At 43.5% G+C, this 16,400-nt stretch overlaps 1 protein-coding gene and 1 long non-coding RNA gene across 2 annotated transcripts in view; both read left to right on the forward strand.

Moving 5' to 3' along the window:
• Positions 1–4,858, forward strand: part of adamtsl4 (ADAMTS-like 4) — a 47,624-nt gene extending 42,766 nt beyond the window's left edge. The window contains exons 12-13 of the mRNA XM_055903014.1: positions 496–643; positions 2,472–4,858. Coding sequence (XP_055758989.1) covers positions 496–643; positions 2,472–2,602 — 279 coding nt within the window. The 3' untranslated portion in view covers positions 2,603–4,858. The remainder of the gene's footprint in view (positions 1–495; positions 644–2,471) is intronic.
• A 1,477-nt stretch (positions 4,859–6,335) lies between these two features.
• LOC129837839 (uncharacterized) lies at positions 6,336–7,859 on the forward strand. Its single transcript, XR_008756767.1, has 3 exons — positions 6,336–6,945; positions 7,166–7,193; positions 7,499–7,859. It is a non-coding gene; the product is annotated as an uncharacterized LOC129837839 (long non-coding RNA).
• The last annotated feature ends 8,541 nt before the right edge of the window (positions 7,860–16,400 follow it).

Raw genomic sequence — 16,400 nt, forward strand, 5'->3', positions numbered from 1 at the left:
GGGAGGAGAGGAGAGGAGAGAAGTAGGAGTGCATAGAAAGAGGAGAGAGGGAGGAGAGGAGAGAGGGAGGAGAGGAGAAAGGGAGTAGAGGAGAGAGGGAGGAGAGGAGAAAGGGAGGAGAGGAGAGAAGGAGGAGATAGGGAGGAGAGGAGAGAGGGACGAGAGGAGAGAAGGAGGAGAGAAAGAGGAGAGAGGGAGGAGAGGAGAGAAGGAGGAGAGGGGAGGAGAGGAGAGAGGGAGGAGAGGAGAGAAGGAGAAGAGGAGAGAAGGAGGAGAGGAGAGAAGGAGGAGAGGAGATAGGGAGGAAAGGAGAGAGGGAGGAAAGGAGAGAGGGAGGAGAGAAAGAGGAGAGAGGGAGGAAAGGAGAGAGGGAGGAGAGGAGAGCAGGAGGAGAGAAAACATAATTACGACCTTGAATTGCAGTTGGTTGTTGATCACGAGAAAGATGTTGACCATCCTCCTCTCTCTTTCTCCTCTTCTATCTCTCTCCCTCAGTGCTCTCGTTCCTGTGGTAAGGGGCTACAGATCAGAGAAGTACGGTGTCTCACACCTGACAAACAGCACAGCCCAGAATGCTCCCTTACAGACAAACCTGACCAGGAGCAGCTCTGCAATACCATACCCTGCAGTCCACAGGTCGCAGGTGTGTGTGTGTGTGTGTGTGTGTGTGTGTGTGTGTGTGTGTGTGTGTGTGTGTGTGTGTGTGTGTGTGTGTGTGTGTGTGTGTGTGTGTGTGTGTGTGTGTGTGTGTGTGTGTGTGTGTGTGTGTACGTACTGTGCCTTCAGAAAATACTTTTTCCACATGTGGTGTTACAAAGTGGAGTTAAAATGGACTTCATTGTCATTTTTTATAAATGATCTACACAAAATACTCTGTAATGTCACTGCAAAAAATAAATAATAATAATTGTATATATGGAAAATAAAACACTAATATGTCTTGATTAGATAAGTATTCAACCCCCTGAGTCAATATATGTTAGATTCACCTTTGGCAGTGATTACAGCTGTGAGTCTTTCTGGGTAAGTGTCTAGGAGCTTTCCACACCTGGATTGTACAATATTTTCCCATTTATTCTTAAAACAATTATTCAAGCTCTATCAAGTTGGTTATTGATCATTGCTAGACAGCCATTTTCAAGTCTTGCCATAGATTTTCAAGCCAATTTAAGTCAAACTGTAACTAGGCCACTCAGGAACATTCAGTATCGTCTTGGTAAGCAACTCCAGTGTATATGTGGCCTTGAAAGGTATATATTTTTCCTGAATTAATCTCCTAGTGTCTGTTGGAAAAGCAGACTGAACCAGGTTTTTCTTTAAGATTTTGCCTGTGCTTAGCTCTATTTCGTTTATTTTTATCCTAAAAAACTCCAGAGGCCTTGCCAATGACAAGCATACCCATAACATGATGCAGCCACCACCATTATTGAATATATGGAGAGTGGTACTCAATTATGTGTTGTGTTGAATTTGCCCAAAACATATCTTTGCCACATTTTTTGCAGTATTACTTTGGTGCCTTATTGTAAACAGAATGTATATATATATTTCTTTCTGTACAGGCTTCCTTCTTTTCAGATTTATGTTAGTATTCTGAAGTAATTACAATGTTGTTGCTCCATCCTCAGTTTTCTCCTATCATAGCTATTAAACTGTTTTAACATCTCAATTGGCATCATGGTGAAATCCCTGAATGATTCCCAACCTCTCCAGCAACTGAGTGAGGAAGGACACCTGTATCTTTGTAGTGACTGGGTGTATTGATACACCATCCAAAGTGTAATTAATAACTTCACCATGCTCAAAGGGATATTCAAGTCTGCTTGATTTTTTACCCATCTAACAATCGGTGCCCTTCTTTGCGAACCATTGGAAAACCTCCCTGGCTTTCGTGGTAGAATCTGTGCTTGAAATTCACTGTTTGACTGAGGAACCTTACAGATAAATGTATGTGTGGGATACAGAGATGAGGTAGTCATTTAAAAATCATGTTAAACACTATTATTGCACACATAGTGAGTCCATGCAACTTATTCTGTGACTTGTTAAGCACATTTTTACTCCTGAACTTATTTAGGTTTGCCATAACAAAGGTTGAGTACTTATTGACTCAAGACATTTCAGCTTTTCATGTTTTATTGATTTGTAAACATTTGTAAAAACATAATTCCACTTTGACATTATGGGGTATTGTGTGTAGATTAGTGACACAAAATCTCAATTTAATCCATTTTAAATTCAGGCTGTAACAACAAAATGTGGAAAAAGTCAAGGGGTGTGAATACTTTATGAAGGCACTGTACAGTATGTGTGAGTGTGTGTTGCTTGTGAGATTTGAAATCTAACCCTTTCTTTCTCCTCTCCTCTCCTCCTCTTCCCTTTCCCCTCCTCTCCTCCTCTTCCCTCTCCCCCTCTCTTCCTCCCCTCCACTCTTCCCTCTCCCCCTCTCCTCTGCTCTACTCTCTCTGTAGATGAGAACTGCAGGGACCAGCGTCATAACTGTGTGATGGTGGTTCAGGCCAGACTGTGTGTCTACTCCTACTACAAGACTGCCTGCTGCGCCTCATGTACCCAGAGTGCTCAGCGGGCCAAGAGGCACTGACCAGCCAATAACAGGCTTCCAGCCGAGGTCAGCCAGGGGTCAGGGTTTAAGGGGTTAGAAGTCAAAGCGCAGGTTACCATGGTAATGATCAGACCATAGAAATGGAGTGGGTAGAGTGGATATATTACCACATAAAGTGGGGATTGAATTGTGTATTGGGCCAGATGTACAGCCGTTATAGAAGGGATGTTTTGGAATGTGAGTTAATTTGTTACTTGCTACATTTCTTACATTTCATGGGTTATCTGCATATGCAAAAAAAGTCCCAGTGACATTGTACAGAGCTCCATAATATGGAACATATCTGATTTCTATGTCCACTCTTTCTGTTTCTATGGATGAGAGATGCTGTGGATGATGTATGTACACCCAGGACCTGGGTCCAGAGCTCTGTCCCAGTAGCCAAACTTGCATACTACTTAGAATGAGGTGAAGTATTGTCCATGCATACTATGTAGTATGCTAGTATGGATAGATGGGACCCAGAAGGTATAACCCAATAGCAGTGTGAAACCTGCTGGAAGTTTCTATGATGTATGTTTTCTATGTTTGTGTTCTATATGCCAAAAAACTATTTTAAATGTCTCCTCAGTGTTTATACAGCATCATCAACATTTGGTGAAAATATACCAAAATGTAAAATGTTTTTAAAGGACAATAGTGGAGAGATGTCCATAACCTGAGAACGCCCCCAATCTGAAAACAAGCAGGGGTAGAATGAAACGACTGTATGGTCTATTGGTGAGGTATCCAACCTGTGCCCTCACGACTGTTAGCCCACTGAACTAAAGCCAAGGCATTACCCCTGAGAGCTAATACCAATGTTCAGGTCTCAGCCAAGGTTACACCCAACCACCTCTGCTACATACAGAAAATATACCACTACCTGAGACATTTCAATTGTTTCATCTGACCCATCAATATGTTCAAGAATGGTAGGTATTGAAATAACATTGTATTCATTTATGCATTCATTTTCAGAAATGCATTTGCCACAATATGCTGAAGAGCAAGCTCTGTCTTAAAGGTCCAATTCAGCTGTTTTTATCTCAATATCAAATCCTTTCTCTGTAACAATTAAGTACCTTACTGTGATTGTTTTCAATTAAAATGGTCAAAAAGAAACAAAATAACTTCTTAGCAAAGAGCCATTTCTCAAGCAAGAATTTTTCTAGGAAACTGAAAACTACTGTTATTGGCAGAGAGGTTTGAAACTATTTCTCTTGTTGGTCTCTTAACTAACTGGTGATGTCACCATGCAGACCAAAAGTCCATCCCACCAAAACAGGGAGACATTTCAGGCGGTCTTTTCAAACAGCTTTTACACTAAAATGGCATTATCATCATTTTCACAATTTCACAGTATTATTCCAAACTCATAGTGTGGAAGGATATATAAAGCACAGGTAAATCACGTTTTTGAGTGCACTGGGCCTTTAACTCCCAAAGGAGCAAGTTGTGACAGTAGCAAGTAACATCTCCCTAACTAATTTGTGTTTTTACTGAAAATGTTTAAAAGGGTTCTGTCTTGGACTTAAACAAAGCTCATTTTAACGGATATTGCCCCTATGCCTTGACATAGTTGTAACATGTTACTACTGTATGTTACGTCTACAGCATACAGACACACGAACACACACTCCACAGGTGAACGATGTGTATATTTGTCAGTCAATATTATATTTGTATGTCTATATTTCTGTGTGAACATATACTTAATATACATATACATAAATATCTCCTATATTGTGGTATGATTTGAATTTTAGGCATACTGTACATGTTAACTGTATGCATACATTCATATAAAAGTATTCATATTTTTCAGTCATCATATTAAGAAGAACAAAATTATATTTTGCGACCCTTGGATGGTGTGTGTTTGTCTTCCTGTCTCTGTGAAGTTGCTTATTTGTGTTTATGTGTGAGTATGCAGCCGTGGGTGTATTCTTGTATGAGTCTATCTGTGAATGTCATTTTCATGTTTTAAATCGTTTTTAGTCGAAACAAAAAGTTTTATATTAAAAAGTCTGAAAAAAAGGATAGTAATTTATCTATTATAAAAAATACATGTAATTTATTTTTTTTCTTAAGAGGAGCTGTAGCAAATTCCCTTTGTTGCTACCATGTCAGAGTTTATGATCAGAAGTTATTGCGTAGAAGTATATGGATTTTGTATTATTTTGAAAAAGGCAAACGAGTGTGTGGAAAATGCTATCACAAACTTCATTTGAAATAAAAACTGAAACCAGAAAATAGTTAGCCTTTTTCTATTTTGTGCACTTTTCTTTCCCCCAATTAGCAGGCCTAAATGTCCACTGAGACCTACAGTACATTCTAATAAAGTAGACCTTCATATCCTCAACAGTGGCCAGGTGGCGGTATTGTGTGCTTGTAAAGCTGTAGCCGACTTGTCTTCCCTTGTTCAGAATAGACTAGTTTGTGTTGTCATAATAACTCAAGCAAGCTTAATATGACTTCATGGATCTAACGTTTCCTCTACGAACAAACGACACCATTCTGGGTATAAATGCTAAACTGACCGTAAATCAGGATCTATAGGGGGCAATTTCGCCCTATTCTAGCCCTAGGCCTACTCCACAGACGACAGAGAAACCGAAAAGGCCCCAGTTCTGACACCACCATGAAAGAAGCCCGAGCATCAGTTCCGCATGCATGCTAGTGCCGTTGCCTACAGCTACGCTCAGTGATACGGTGTAGATCCCCGGGGTAGGCCGCTCGTGCCGTCCAGCGGCTTGTGCCGGGTATAGACCCCGCGTGTGTGAACTGACGATATATAACGGTGGGGGGCAGTAGGCGGGGAGAGGGGGGCATGAGGTGGTGGGAGGCAGATGGTGACCTTTCAGAGTAAATTACCCTGAACTCTCTGACTCCTCTCCTCAAGCGCGAGGGGGGTGGCAGAAGCAAAAAACAAACACACACCCGAAAGAGACCAAAGAGAACCCCACCAGCAATAAAGATGAGTTAAAACGCTTCATAGTTTGATGAAGGTTGTAAATATCTTGGTTCAGGACCATGGACAGATGAGGTCTGCTGTGCCTGTCTGTATCAGAGCGGTGAGGATCCCTCCCTCAGTAGGCTGATACGACGGTGTATTATTGTAGGTTAAGTCATACTGTTAGATCAGTGTAGTCTGTGGCATAGGCCTATCTTCTTCTCTATTTTCGCTCTCTCCCCTTTCTCTCGCACATTAGGCTTGCCCATTTGTGCACATCATGGATATGATTACGAATTTAGCGTTTGTTCAACACGCAGAAGAGAACTGGTTAGGGCAACCTCAAGGCTGGCGTGTGTGTGTTGTGTGCGCAGCTGTAGTCGTGACGCCGCTCGCGCGCGCTGGTAGTATGGCAGGCTTCAGCACCACGGCCAGAGCTCGCGGCCAGAACAATAGGCAACACGGCGTTCCAGAACTACAGGCACCGTCCACGAGCACACACACACTGGACACTAACGTAGACATAGTCAAAGAGCTTGTTTGAAAACGCTTATACAAATTGTCGACTAATCCTGGTTTTGATAACTGAAATAGCTGTCCATATATATTCCACAGTGTTCCCTATATGCTACTTTCAGGGCTAAAAGGTGTAGGCTACGCCTACGAAAGATAAAATGGGTTTTCTTTTTAAGGTTGGAGTAGAGTTTTTGACGGTCCCTGCCTTTTACGTCACAGCCTGTCAACAGCTCGAGGGAGAGGGGGGAGGGAGGGCAGGATAGAGAGAGAGGGAGACACCGGCAGACGACGTCAAAAGCTACGGTAGCCTATACACTGAGGGAAAGAGGGGTAGCGCGGGAGGGAAACGTTAGATAAGTATTTTTTAATATATGTGTTAGCCCTTAAATGTCTATATAAATGGACTGCTGGATTTATAAATATCTGGCTGCTGCGGAAATAGTTTTTAAGAATATAGCCTTGTAGCCAAATTATTGCAGAAATTTGACTATTCTAACAGACAGGGCAGTACTCAGAGTGACTGGATTTACCGGATTTGCCAAGAGTCGTGACGAGAGGATAGAGCAAATAACGGATCACCAAGGCACCGGGTTGGGGATATGTGATCTGATGACCGCTTGCCAAGACGTGAGACATTAACGGGAGCAGCAACTCCACTGATCTGTTACGGATTCGAAACCGGGAGAGGGAGCGATTGGCACAAAGAGCGGAGAACGAATCGCATTGAGCCTCCTATTCCCCGAGGGAGGATAACAGGAGACGCGCACTGAAGACAACAACGCCACGGCAAAACGTGGAAAAATAAACAAAATAATCTCAAATTACTCTGGGGATTATTTTACAACGTGGAGTGAAGGATCTCTTGAAATCGGTAGGATTTTTAAGACCAAAGCTCCATATTGTGTTTTTGTGCGCATGTGTTTTGTGTGTGTTTTGTGTGTATGTTGAGCCGGGGCGGACAAAGAGATGAGCCCCCATACGTTGACATCCAATGAGTGTATGTAACCTACAGCTGGCCAAACAAAGAAACCGCTCACAGCCGCTCTACAGTGCTCATCTACCGTCTAAACCATATCTTTTCCTTTCCCCAGGGGCTCCGAACACTCTCACGTCCTAAAGGTAATATATCAGTTTTATTGATATTTAATTTTAATTTCTGTTTTATGGCAATTTAAATGTCTTAATTATTTTTTGATTGGCTGATCATCATTTGCATAATTGTTTTTATGAGAGGCACAAGTGCCATTGTTTGTGTCAATAGGCTAATATTGTAAAGATATATGAGAATTCATCCAAAAATACTGATTTGGTTTCATTCAATTAATCAATGATTATCCTATATTGTGAAAAAAAGAAAATAACACATTTACATATCTTGTTTTTATGTCCATCTCCTTTTCCTTCTCTCCTCCAACACCCTCCAGCTCTGGTCGCTCCTCTCCAGAGGACCACGACTCTGCTCGCACTCACCCCGCTCTTCTCACCTCGAATCCCGCAAAGCGCTTGTCGTTCTCCTCGCTGTGTCCCGATGAAGGAAGCCGACGCGATCAAGCTGTTCGTGGGGCAGATTCCTCGGAATCTAGAGGAGAAGGACCTCAAACCGATCTTTGAACAGTTCGGGAAGATCTACGAGCTGACGGTGATAAAGGACAAATACACCGGCATGCACAAAGGTAGGCGAATAATGGGAACCCAGCCACCTGTAGAAATAATTCCGGACACAAATAGGCATTTGGGCTAGACTACTCACTGGCAGACAGACAGGCAGACACCCACAAATAAACAAACACACACACACACACACACACACACACACACACACACACACACACACACACACACACACACACACACACACACACACACACACACACACACACACACACACACACACACACACACACACACACACACACACAAACATACAGCTACAGGAGATTAAGACACACACTTAAAAATATACACCCACTTAAAGATCAAGTGTGTGTGCTGGTGTAGGTTGATAGTAATCCTGGTGTAGGTTGATAGTAATCCTGGTGTAGGTTGATAGTAATGCTGGTGTAGGTTGATAGTAATGCTGGTCTAGGTTGATAGTAATGCTGGTGTAGGTTGATAGTAATGCTGGTGTAGGTTGATAGTAATGCTGGTGTAGGTTGATAGTAATGCTGGTCTAGGTTGATAGTAATGCTGGTCTAGGTTGATAGTAATGCTGGTGTAGGTTGATAGTAATGCTGGTCTAGGTTGATAGTAATGCTGGTCTAGGTTGATAGTAATGCTGGTCTAGGTTGATAGTAATGCTGGTCTAGGTTGATAGTAATGCTGGTGTAGGTTGATAGTAATGCTGGTCTAGGTTGATAGTAATGCTGGTGTAGGTTGATAGTAATGCTGGTCTAGGTTGATAGTAATGCTGGTCTAGGTTGATAGTAATGCTGGTCTAGGTTGATAGTAATGCTGGTCTAGGTTGATAGTAATGCTGGTCTAGGTTGATACTAATGCTGGTGTAGGTTGATAGTAATGCTGGTGTAGGTTGATAGTAATGCTGGTCTAGGTTGATAGTAATGCTGGTCTAGGTTGATAGTAATCCTGGTGTAGGTTGATAGTAATGCTGGTCTAGGTTGATAGTAATGCTGGTCTAGGTTGATAGTAATGCTGGTGTAGGTTGATAGTAATGCTGTTGTAGGTTGATAGTAATGCTGGTGTAGGTTGATAGTAATGCTGGTCTAGGTTGATAGTAATGCTGGTGTAGGTTGATAGTAATGCTGGTGTAGGTTGATAGTAATGCTGGTCTAGGTTGATAGTAATCCTGGTGTAGGTTGATAGTAATGCTGGTCTAGGTTGATAGTAATGCTGGTCTAGGTTGATAGTAATGCTGGTCTAGGTTGATAGTAATGCTGGTGTAGGTTGATAGTAATGCTGGTGTAGGTTGATAGTAATGCTGGTCTAGGTTGATAGTAATGCTGGTCTAGGTTGATAGTAATCCTGGTTGTAGGTTGATAGTAATCCTGGTGTAGGTTGATAGTAATGCTGGTCTAGGTTGATAGTAATCCTGGTGTAGGTTGATAGTAATCCTGGTGTAGGTTGATAGTAATGCTGGTCTAGGTTGATAGTAATGCTGGTGTAGGTTGATAGTAATGCTGGTGTAGGTTGATAGTAATGCTGGTCTAGGTTGATAGTAATGCTGGTGTAGGTTGATAGTAATGCTGGTGTAGGTTGATAGTAATGCTGGTCTAGGTTGATAGTAATGCTGGTGTAGGTTGATAGTAATGCTGGTGTAGGTTGATAGTAATGCTGGTGTAGGTTGATAGTAATGCTGGTCTAGGTTGATAGTAATCCTGGTGTAGGTTGATAGTAATGCTGGTCTAGGTTGATAGTAATGCTGGTCTAGGTTGATAGTAATGCTGGTCTAGGTTGATAGTAATGCTGGTGTAGGTTGATAGTAATGCTGGTGTAGGTTGATAGTAATGCTGGTGTAGGTTGATAGTAATGCTGGTCTAGGTTGATAGTAATGCTGGTGTAGGTTGATAGTAATGCTGGTGTAGGTTGATAGTAATGCTGGTCTAGGTTGATAGTAATGCTGGTGTAGGTTGATAGTAATGCTGGTCTAGGTTGATAGTAATGCTGGTCTAGGTTGATAGTAATGCTGGTGTAGGTTGATAGTAATGCTGGTCTAGGTTGATAGTAATGCTGGTCTAGGTTGATAGTAATGCTGGTGTAGGTTGATAGTAATGCTGGTCTAGGTTGATAGTAATGCTGGTGTAGGTTGATAGTAATGCTGGTCTAGGTTGATAGTAATGCTGGTGTAGGTTGATAGTAATGCTGGTCTAGGTTGATAGTAATGCTGGTCTAGGTTGATAGTAATGCTGGTCTAGGTTGATAGTAATGCTGGTCTAGGTTGATAGTAATGCTGGTGTAGGTTGATAGTAATGCTGGTGTAGGTTGATAGTAATGCTGGTCTAGGTTGATAGTAATGCTGGTCTAGGTTGATAGTAATGCTGGTCTAGGTTGATAGTAATGCTGGTGTAGGTTGATAGTAATGCTGGTCTAGGTTGATAGTAATGCTGGTGTAGGTTGATAGTAATGCTGGTGTAGGTTGATAGTAATGCTGGTCTAGGTTGATAGTAATGCTGGTGTAGGTTGATAGTAATGCTGGTCTAGGTTGATAGTAATGCTGGTCTAGGTTGATAGTAATGCTGGTCTAGGTTGATAGTAATGCTGGTCTAGGTTGATAGTAATGCTGGTCTAGGTTGATAGTAATGCTGGCGTAGGTTGATAGTAATGCTGGTGTAGGTTGATAGTAATGCTGGTCTAGGTTGATAGTAATGCTGGTCTAGGTTGATAGTAATGCTGGTCTAGGTTGATAGTAATGCTGGTCTAGGTTGATATTAATCCTGGTGTAGGTTGATAGTAATGCTGCTCTAGGTTGATAGTAATGCTGGTGTGGGTTAATAGTAATGCTGGTCTAGGTTGATAGTAATGCTGGTGTGGGTTGATAGTAATGCTGGTCTAGGTTGATAGTAATGCTGGTCTAGGTTGTTAGTAATGTGAACACACCTCCAGGCTGTGTAAGGGTTATTTGACCAAGAAGGAGAGTGAGAGAGTGCTGCATCAGATGACCTCACAAGCATCCGACCTCAACCCAATTGAGATGGTTTGGGATGAGTTGGACCGCAGAGTGAAGGAAAAGTAGCAACAAATGCTCAGCATATGTGGGAACTCCTTCAAGGCTGTTGGAAAAGCATTCCAGGTGAAGCTGGTTGAGAGAATGCCAAGATTGTGCAAAGCTGTCATCAAGGCAAAGGGTGGCTACTAAAATATTTGTCACGATCGTCGTAGTGAGGAGACCAAGGCACAGCGTGAGAGAAATACATTCTTCTTTTTAATAACGAAGAACACTTAACAAACAATACAAAATAACCAAACGAACGTGACCGCTATAATACTGAGTGCAAACATGCAACATCACATATACAATTACCCACAATAGCCTAATGCCTATGTCTACCTTAAATATGGCTCCCAATCAGAGACAACAATAAACAGCTGTCTCTGATTGAGAACCAAACCAGGCAACCATAGACTTTCCTAAACATCTATACTGAACACAACCCCATACACTCTACAAAACCCCCTATACAATACAACCACCCAAGACGAGACAAAACACACAAACATCCCCCCTGTCACACCCTGACCTAACTAAAATAATACAGAAAACTAAGATAACTAAGGCCAGGGCGTGACAATATTAAATATATTTTGATTTGTTTAACACTTTTTTGGTTACTACATGATTCCATATGTGTTATTTTATAGTTTTGATGTCTTCACTATTATTCTACAATGTAGAAAATAATACAAATAAAGAAAAACCCTTGAATGAGTAGGTGGTGGGGGAAGGGAGGTATATTCTTTCTCTCTTTCAGTCTTTCTTTCTGTTTCTCTCTCTCTCGCTCACACTCTCTAATCCTCTAGTGTCTGTGCACGTGTGCGCGTGTGTACACTCAGTCGTGAGCTTGGTTGGTTTTTGGATCACTGTCGTCCTGATCTCTCTGTTTATCTCTCCGTCCCAGCCCTCCCTCACCTTAAATGGGAAAACATGGAATGCGGTCCAATCTGTAGGTTAAACATTGGGATTTTCAGGGAAAAGACAACAGCTCCTACATTATTAGAGAGATGGGCATGAAGACATCCTCTATGACTGGAGAGCAGTCTGTCATATCCTTATAAATACTCCCTAATATATCTCTCTCTCTCTCTCTCTCTCTCTCTCTCTCTCTCTCTCTCTCTCTCTCTCTCTCTCTCTCTCTCTCTCTCTCTCTCTCTCTCTCTCTCTCTCTCTCTCTCTCTCTCTCTCTCTCTCGCTCTCTCTCTCTCGCTCTCTCTCTCTCTCTCTCTCTCTCTCTCTCTCTCTCTCTCTCTCTCTCTCTCTCTCTTCTCTCTCTCTCTCTCTCTCTCTCTCTCTCTCTCTCTCTCTCTCTCTCCTGTTAGCAGGTGTCATGACCCTTAGCCTTTAAGCCATGACCCCAAGTCACTCTAGTTCATATGATGGGTGTTATCTTAATGTCTGTCTAACCCTGGCATACCTCTAGTCTAGTATACAGTCACACACACACACACACACACACACACTAGGTAGACCCATCTTTCTGACCTGGGGTGTTATGTAACAGCTTAGCCGTTTCTCCAGTCAGTATAATGGAGTGGTAAGCCTACTGATTCAAGCCTGCTGAGAGGGAGACCGTCTCAAGTTTGGAGAATCCCCTTTAGAGCTGCAACAATAAGCCCATCTTTAAGAGGGCCCTGTGTGTGTGTGTTTGGAGGGGGGGGGGGTCATTGTTAATTTCTATAAAGTGTGTGTGTTTGGAGGGGGGGGGTCATTGTTAATTTCTATTAAGGTGTGTGTGTTTGGAGGGGGGGGGTCATTGTTAATTTCTATTAAGTGTGTGTGTTTGGAGGGGGGGGGTCATTGTTAATTTCTATTAAGTGTTGTGTGTTTGGAGGGGGGGGTCATTGTTAATTTTTATTAAGTGTGTGTGTTTGGAGGGGGGGGGTCATTCTTAATTTCTGTTAAGTGTGTGTGTGTTTGGAGGGGGGGGGTCATTGTTCATTTCTATTAAGTGTGTGTGTTTGGAGGAGGGGGTCATTGTTAATTTCTATTAAGTGTGTGTGTGTTTGGAGGGGGGGGGGGTCATTGTTAATTTCTATTAAGTGTGTGTGTTTTGGAGGGGGGGGTCATTGTTAATTTCTATTAAGTGTGTGTGTGTTTGGAGGGGGGGGTCATTGTTAATTTCTATTAAGTGTGTGTGTGTTTGGAGGGGGGGGTCATTGTTAATTTCTATTAAGTGTGTGTGTGTTTGGAGGGGGGGTCATTGTTAATTTCTATTAAGTGTGTGTGTGTTTGGATGGGGGGGGGGGGTCATTGTTAATTTCTATTAAGTGTGTGTGTTTGAGGGGGGGGGGGGGTCATTCTTAATTTCTGTTAAGTGTGTGTGTTTTGGAGGGGGGGGGTCATTGTTCATTTCTATTAAGTGTGTGTGTGCGCTTTGTAGAGGTGTTTTAATCTTGCTGTTGTTATAAGTGTGTGTGTGTGTGTGTCTCTTTGTCGGTATCTGTGTTTGTCTCTACAGTATGTCTGTGTGTGTCTCTGTGTGTCATTATGTGTGTGTCATTATATGTGTGTCTCTGTGTGTGTATGTTTCTGTGTGTGTCATTATGTGTGTGTCTGTGTGTGTCATTATGTGTGTGTGTGTCTGTTGGTGTGTGTTGTTGAGTCATGCTGGACAGGGCTGATGGTTCTGTAAGCGTTCTGAGCTAGCATATTGCTCTGCTGTGTGTGTAACAACTCTGGGAACAGCCCTGGTTAACTTGCTGCCTGTTGTCTTAGTGGTGTTGACAGGTTTGTGACAGGTGTAGGAACAACACTGGCCAGCTGCTCTACCTACACACAGGTACATGAGAGAGAGAGAGAGGGTTAGGGTTAGAGAGAGAGAGACAGAGAGAGAGAGAGGTCATGATCAGATGAGCTCCTGCATTTTTCAGCATTTTCTTTAAAAAATTTAGATTTAGAGTTAGTTAAACTCTGATTTTTTTGTCAGGAACACATTTTGTGTTTTTGGACGGATTTTGGACGGAATTACGGAATCACCTGAAAGATTCACAAATACCAAGGATTATTATACAGCAAATTCTCTGGAAAACAACAGAAACCTGAAAACACCACCCAACCTGGAACTGAGTGAGTAATGTTTAGTCTGAAACTATATTCTATTTCCAAAAGCCAAGAAGAAAAATACATGACATTACTTCATAAGCATTGAATGAAACATAATTGCCAAGCTTGATACAGCTTCAACTAGCACTGACGTGTCAAGTGAGAGGTGTCAAAGACCATTAGCCCAACAATGGCAGGAGAGTCGAATAGTCTACCCCAACCAAATGGAGAGGCCTTAGAAGCTCCCTCCTGCTGTTCAGAGGTAATTAAAATACAGTACCCGGTGAGTGTAAAGAATGATAAGGCAAGAAAAGAGCACAAAATGAAGCTCCTTATGGAAAATCAAGAGACACTTTTTGCTGACTATTACAAAAATGGGAACATCAGCAACCTTATCTTCCACACAAACCATCCCCTGGCATGGCACAGTGCTATATTAGCACACTACCCCTCTGTTAAGAGAGGGGGGGTTAACGAGGGGTGGAAACTCAGGATTCTTGACAACGAGGACGAGGAGTCAGCTAACATAAATCTTTATAAGTCTGGAACAGTATTGGTACAGGGCAACCCCAAACAATTTCAGCTGGACTTTCACCTAATCAAAGAATTAGCCCAGCTGGAGAAGCTCTCCCTTGATAAAGATACCCCCACCCCAAGCGGGTCAGACCAGACCTCTTCATCATCATCATCATATAACCCCACAGACGAGCAACCCTCAGCAGACAGTCAACCTCCCAGCACAGAGTACTTCTCCCTCATTGAAATGAAGGATAAATTCACCCAGCTGGAGGTAAGGCAGGTGGAGCTGGAACAGCAGGTGATTACACTCCAGTCAGCACAGACCCAGACAACAGTCCAGCACAACAACACCCCTTTAACCAGACCCGGAGTGCTGGAGGTGGAGAGAGACATATCTGCACTCTGGACAGTGGTGGGACAACTTCAACAGGAGAAAGAGCAGAAGCAGGAGCAGGAGCAGAACAGAGCACAAGAAGAGAGGATCAGACTGCTGGAGGAGAGGGAGAGGGGGATGGAGGAGAGGATCAGACTGCTGGAGGAGAGGTGGAGGGGGATGGCATGTGACAGAGAACAACCCACTAGGGAGGTGGCCATCCCCACAGAGACGCCAGCAGAACAGCCCACCTCAGCACCCGACAAAAGTCTCAATACCACAGCAGAACAGTCCACACCAGACCCTGACCATAGAGTCGACATCACAGCAGAACAGACAAAAGAAAAACCCCAAGCCCAGCAGCTCTCACCCCCTCTGAGCACCCCCCCGGTCAGCCACCCTGATAGCCCTCCTGATAACCCCCCCACACCCACTGAGGACAAACACAAGACACAGATTGTCCTCCTTATGGACTCTAATGGTAAATTTCAAGAAGAAAAAAAACTTTTTCCCAAACACAGTGTGTCTAAACTCTGGTGTCCAAACACCCAGCGCGCCCTAGACCTTCTGTCTGAGGACAAACAAGGCTCACCTAGCCACATAATAATACACACAGGCACAAACGACCTGAGAGCACAGCAGGAAAGGGTGGCCACAGCACTGAAGGGAGTGATTGAAAAAGCTTCTTCTACGTTCCCCAACGCACAAGTGGTTATCTCCACCCTGCTACCACGAAAAGACTTCCACCCTGCTACAATACAGCGGGTAAACGCAAGCATTTCCCGTGACTGTGCTTCAAAACCAAATGTCTTTCTGGCCCACCACTCCACCCTGGACTTGAACAGCCTCTATGACCAGGTCCACCTCTACAAGGCAGCAGTGCCCACCTTTGCCCGGACTCTAAAGGACATCGCTCTCAAACGCAGCCCCAACAGCAACAGATCAATAGACACCCCACCCAGACCAGCGAGACACCCTCCAAGAACTTCAGGACCCCCCCCTGGACGTACACATAGAGGACCCACGCCAAGAGGACTTACATCCAGACCACAGCACCCCCAGACACATCCACACCCCCACCCCAACCAATCAACACCCCCCCACATCAACCATGCCCACACCCCATTTAGGCCCCCTCAGATCAGACCTATGCCACTCCTGCCCACCCCATGCACCCCACCCCCGCAAAGAGGGCATCAACATGGAAGTCACACATACGCCCAGGTAGTGAGCGGGCAAACAGGCCCAACCCCCACTCTTACACTCGCCCAAGCCAACGGCATGTACCAGATGCTCAGCAGGCTCTGCTCACACTTACTGGCCTGAGGCCAAACCACACGACCAACAACATTGGACACATTATGGAACAAAAAGCCTTCACTATATCATCCTGGAATATCCAAGGCCTGAGGTCATCTGCCTTTGGCCTAAAGAGCAAGAACCCGGACTTCACCAAAGAAACCGGTAATACAGACATTGTCATCCTGCAAGAAACCTGGTATAGAGGAGACGGACCCACTGGTTGCCCTCTAGGTGACAGAGAGTCCCATCCACCAAACTACCAGGTGTGAAACAGGGAAGGGACTCAGGGGGAATGCTAATTTGGGATAGAGCAGACCTAACTCACTCCATTAAATAAATCCAAACAGGAACATTTTACATTTGGCTAGAAATTCAAAAGGAAATGATCTAAACAGAAATGTCCTCCTGTGTGCTCCCTATA

The sequence above is a fragment of the Salvelinus fontinalis genome, chromosome 38 (genome assembly GCF_029448725.1).
Source record: "Salvelinus fontinalis isolate EN_2023a chromosome 38, ASM2944872v1, whole genome shotgun sequence".
Taxonomy (NCBI): domain Eukaryota; kingdom Metazoa; phylum Chordata; class Actinopteri; order Salmoniformes; family Salmonidae; genus Salvelinus; species Salvelinus fontinalis.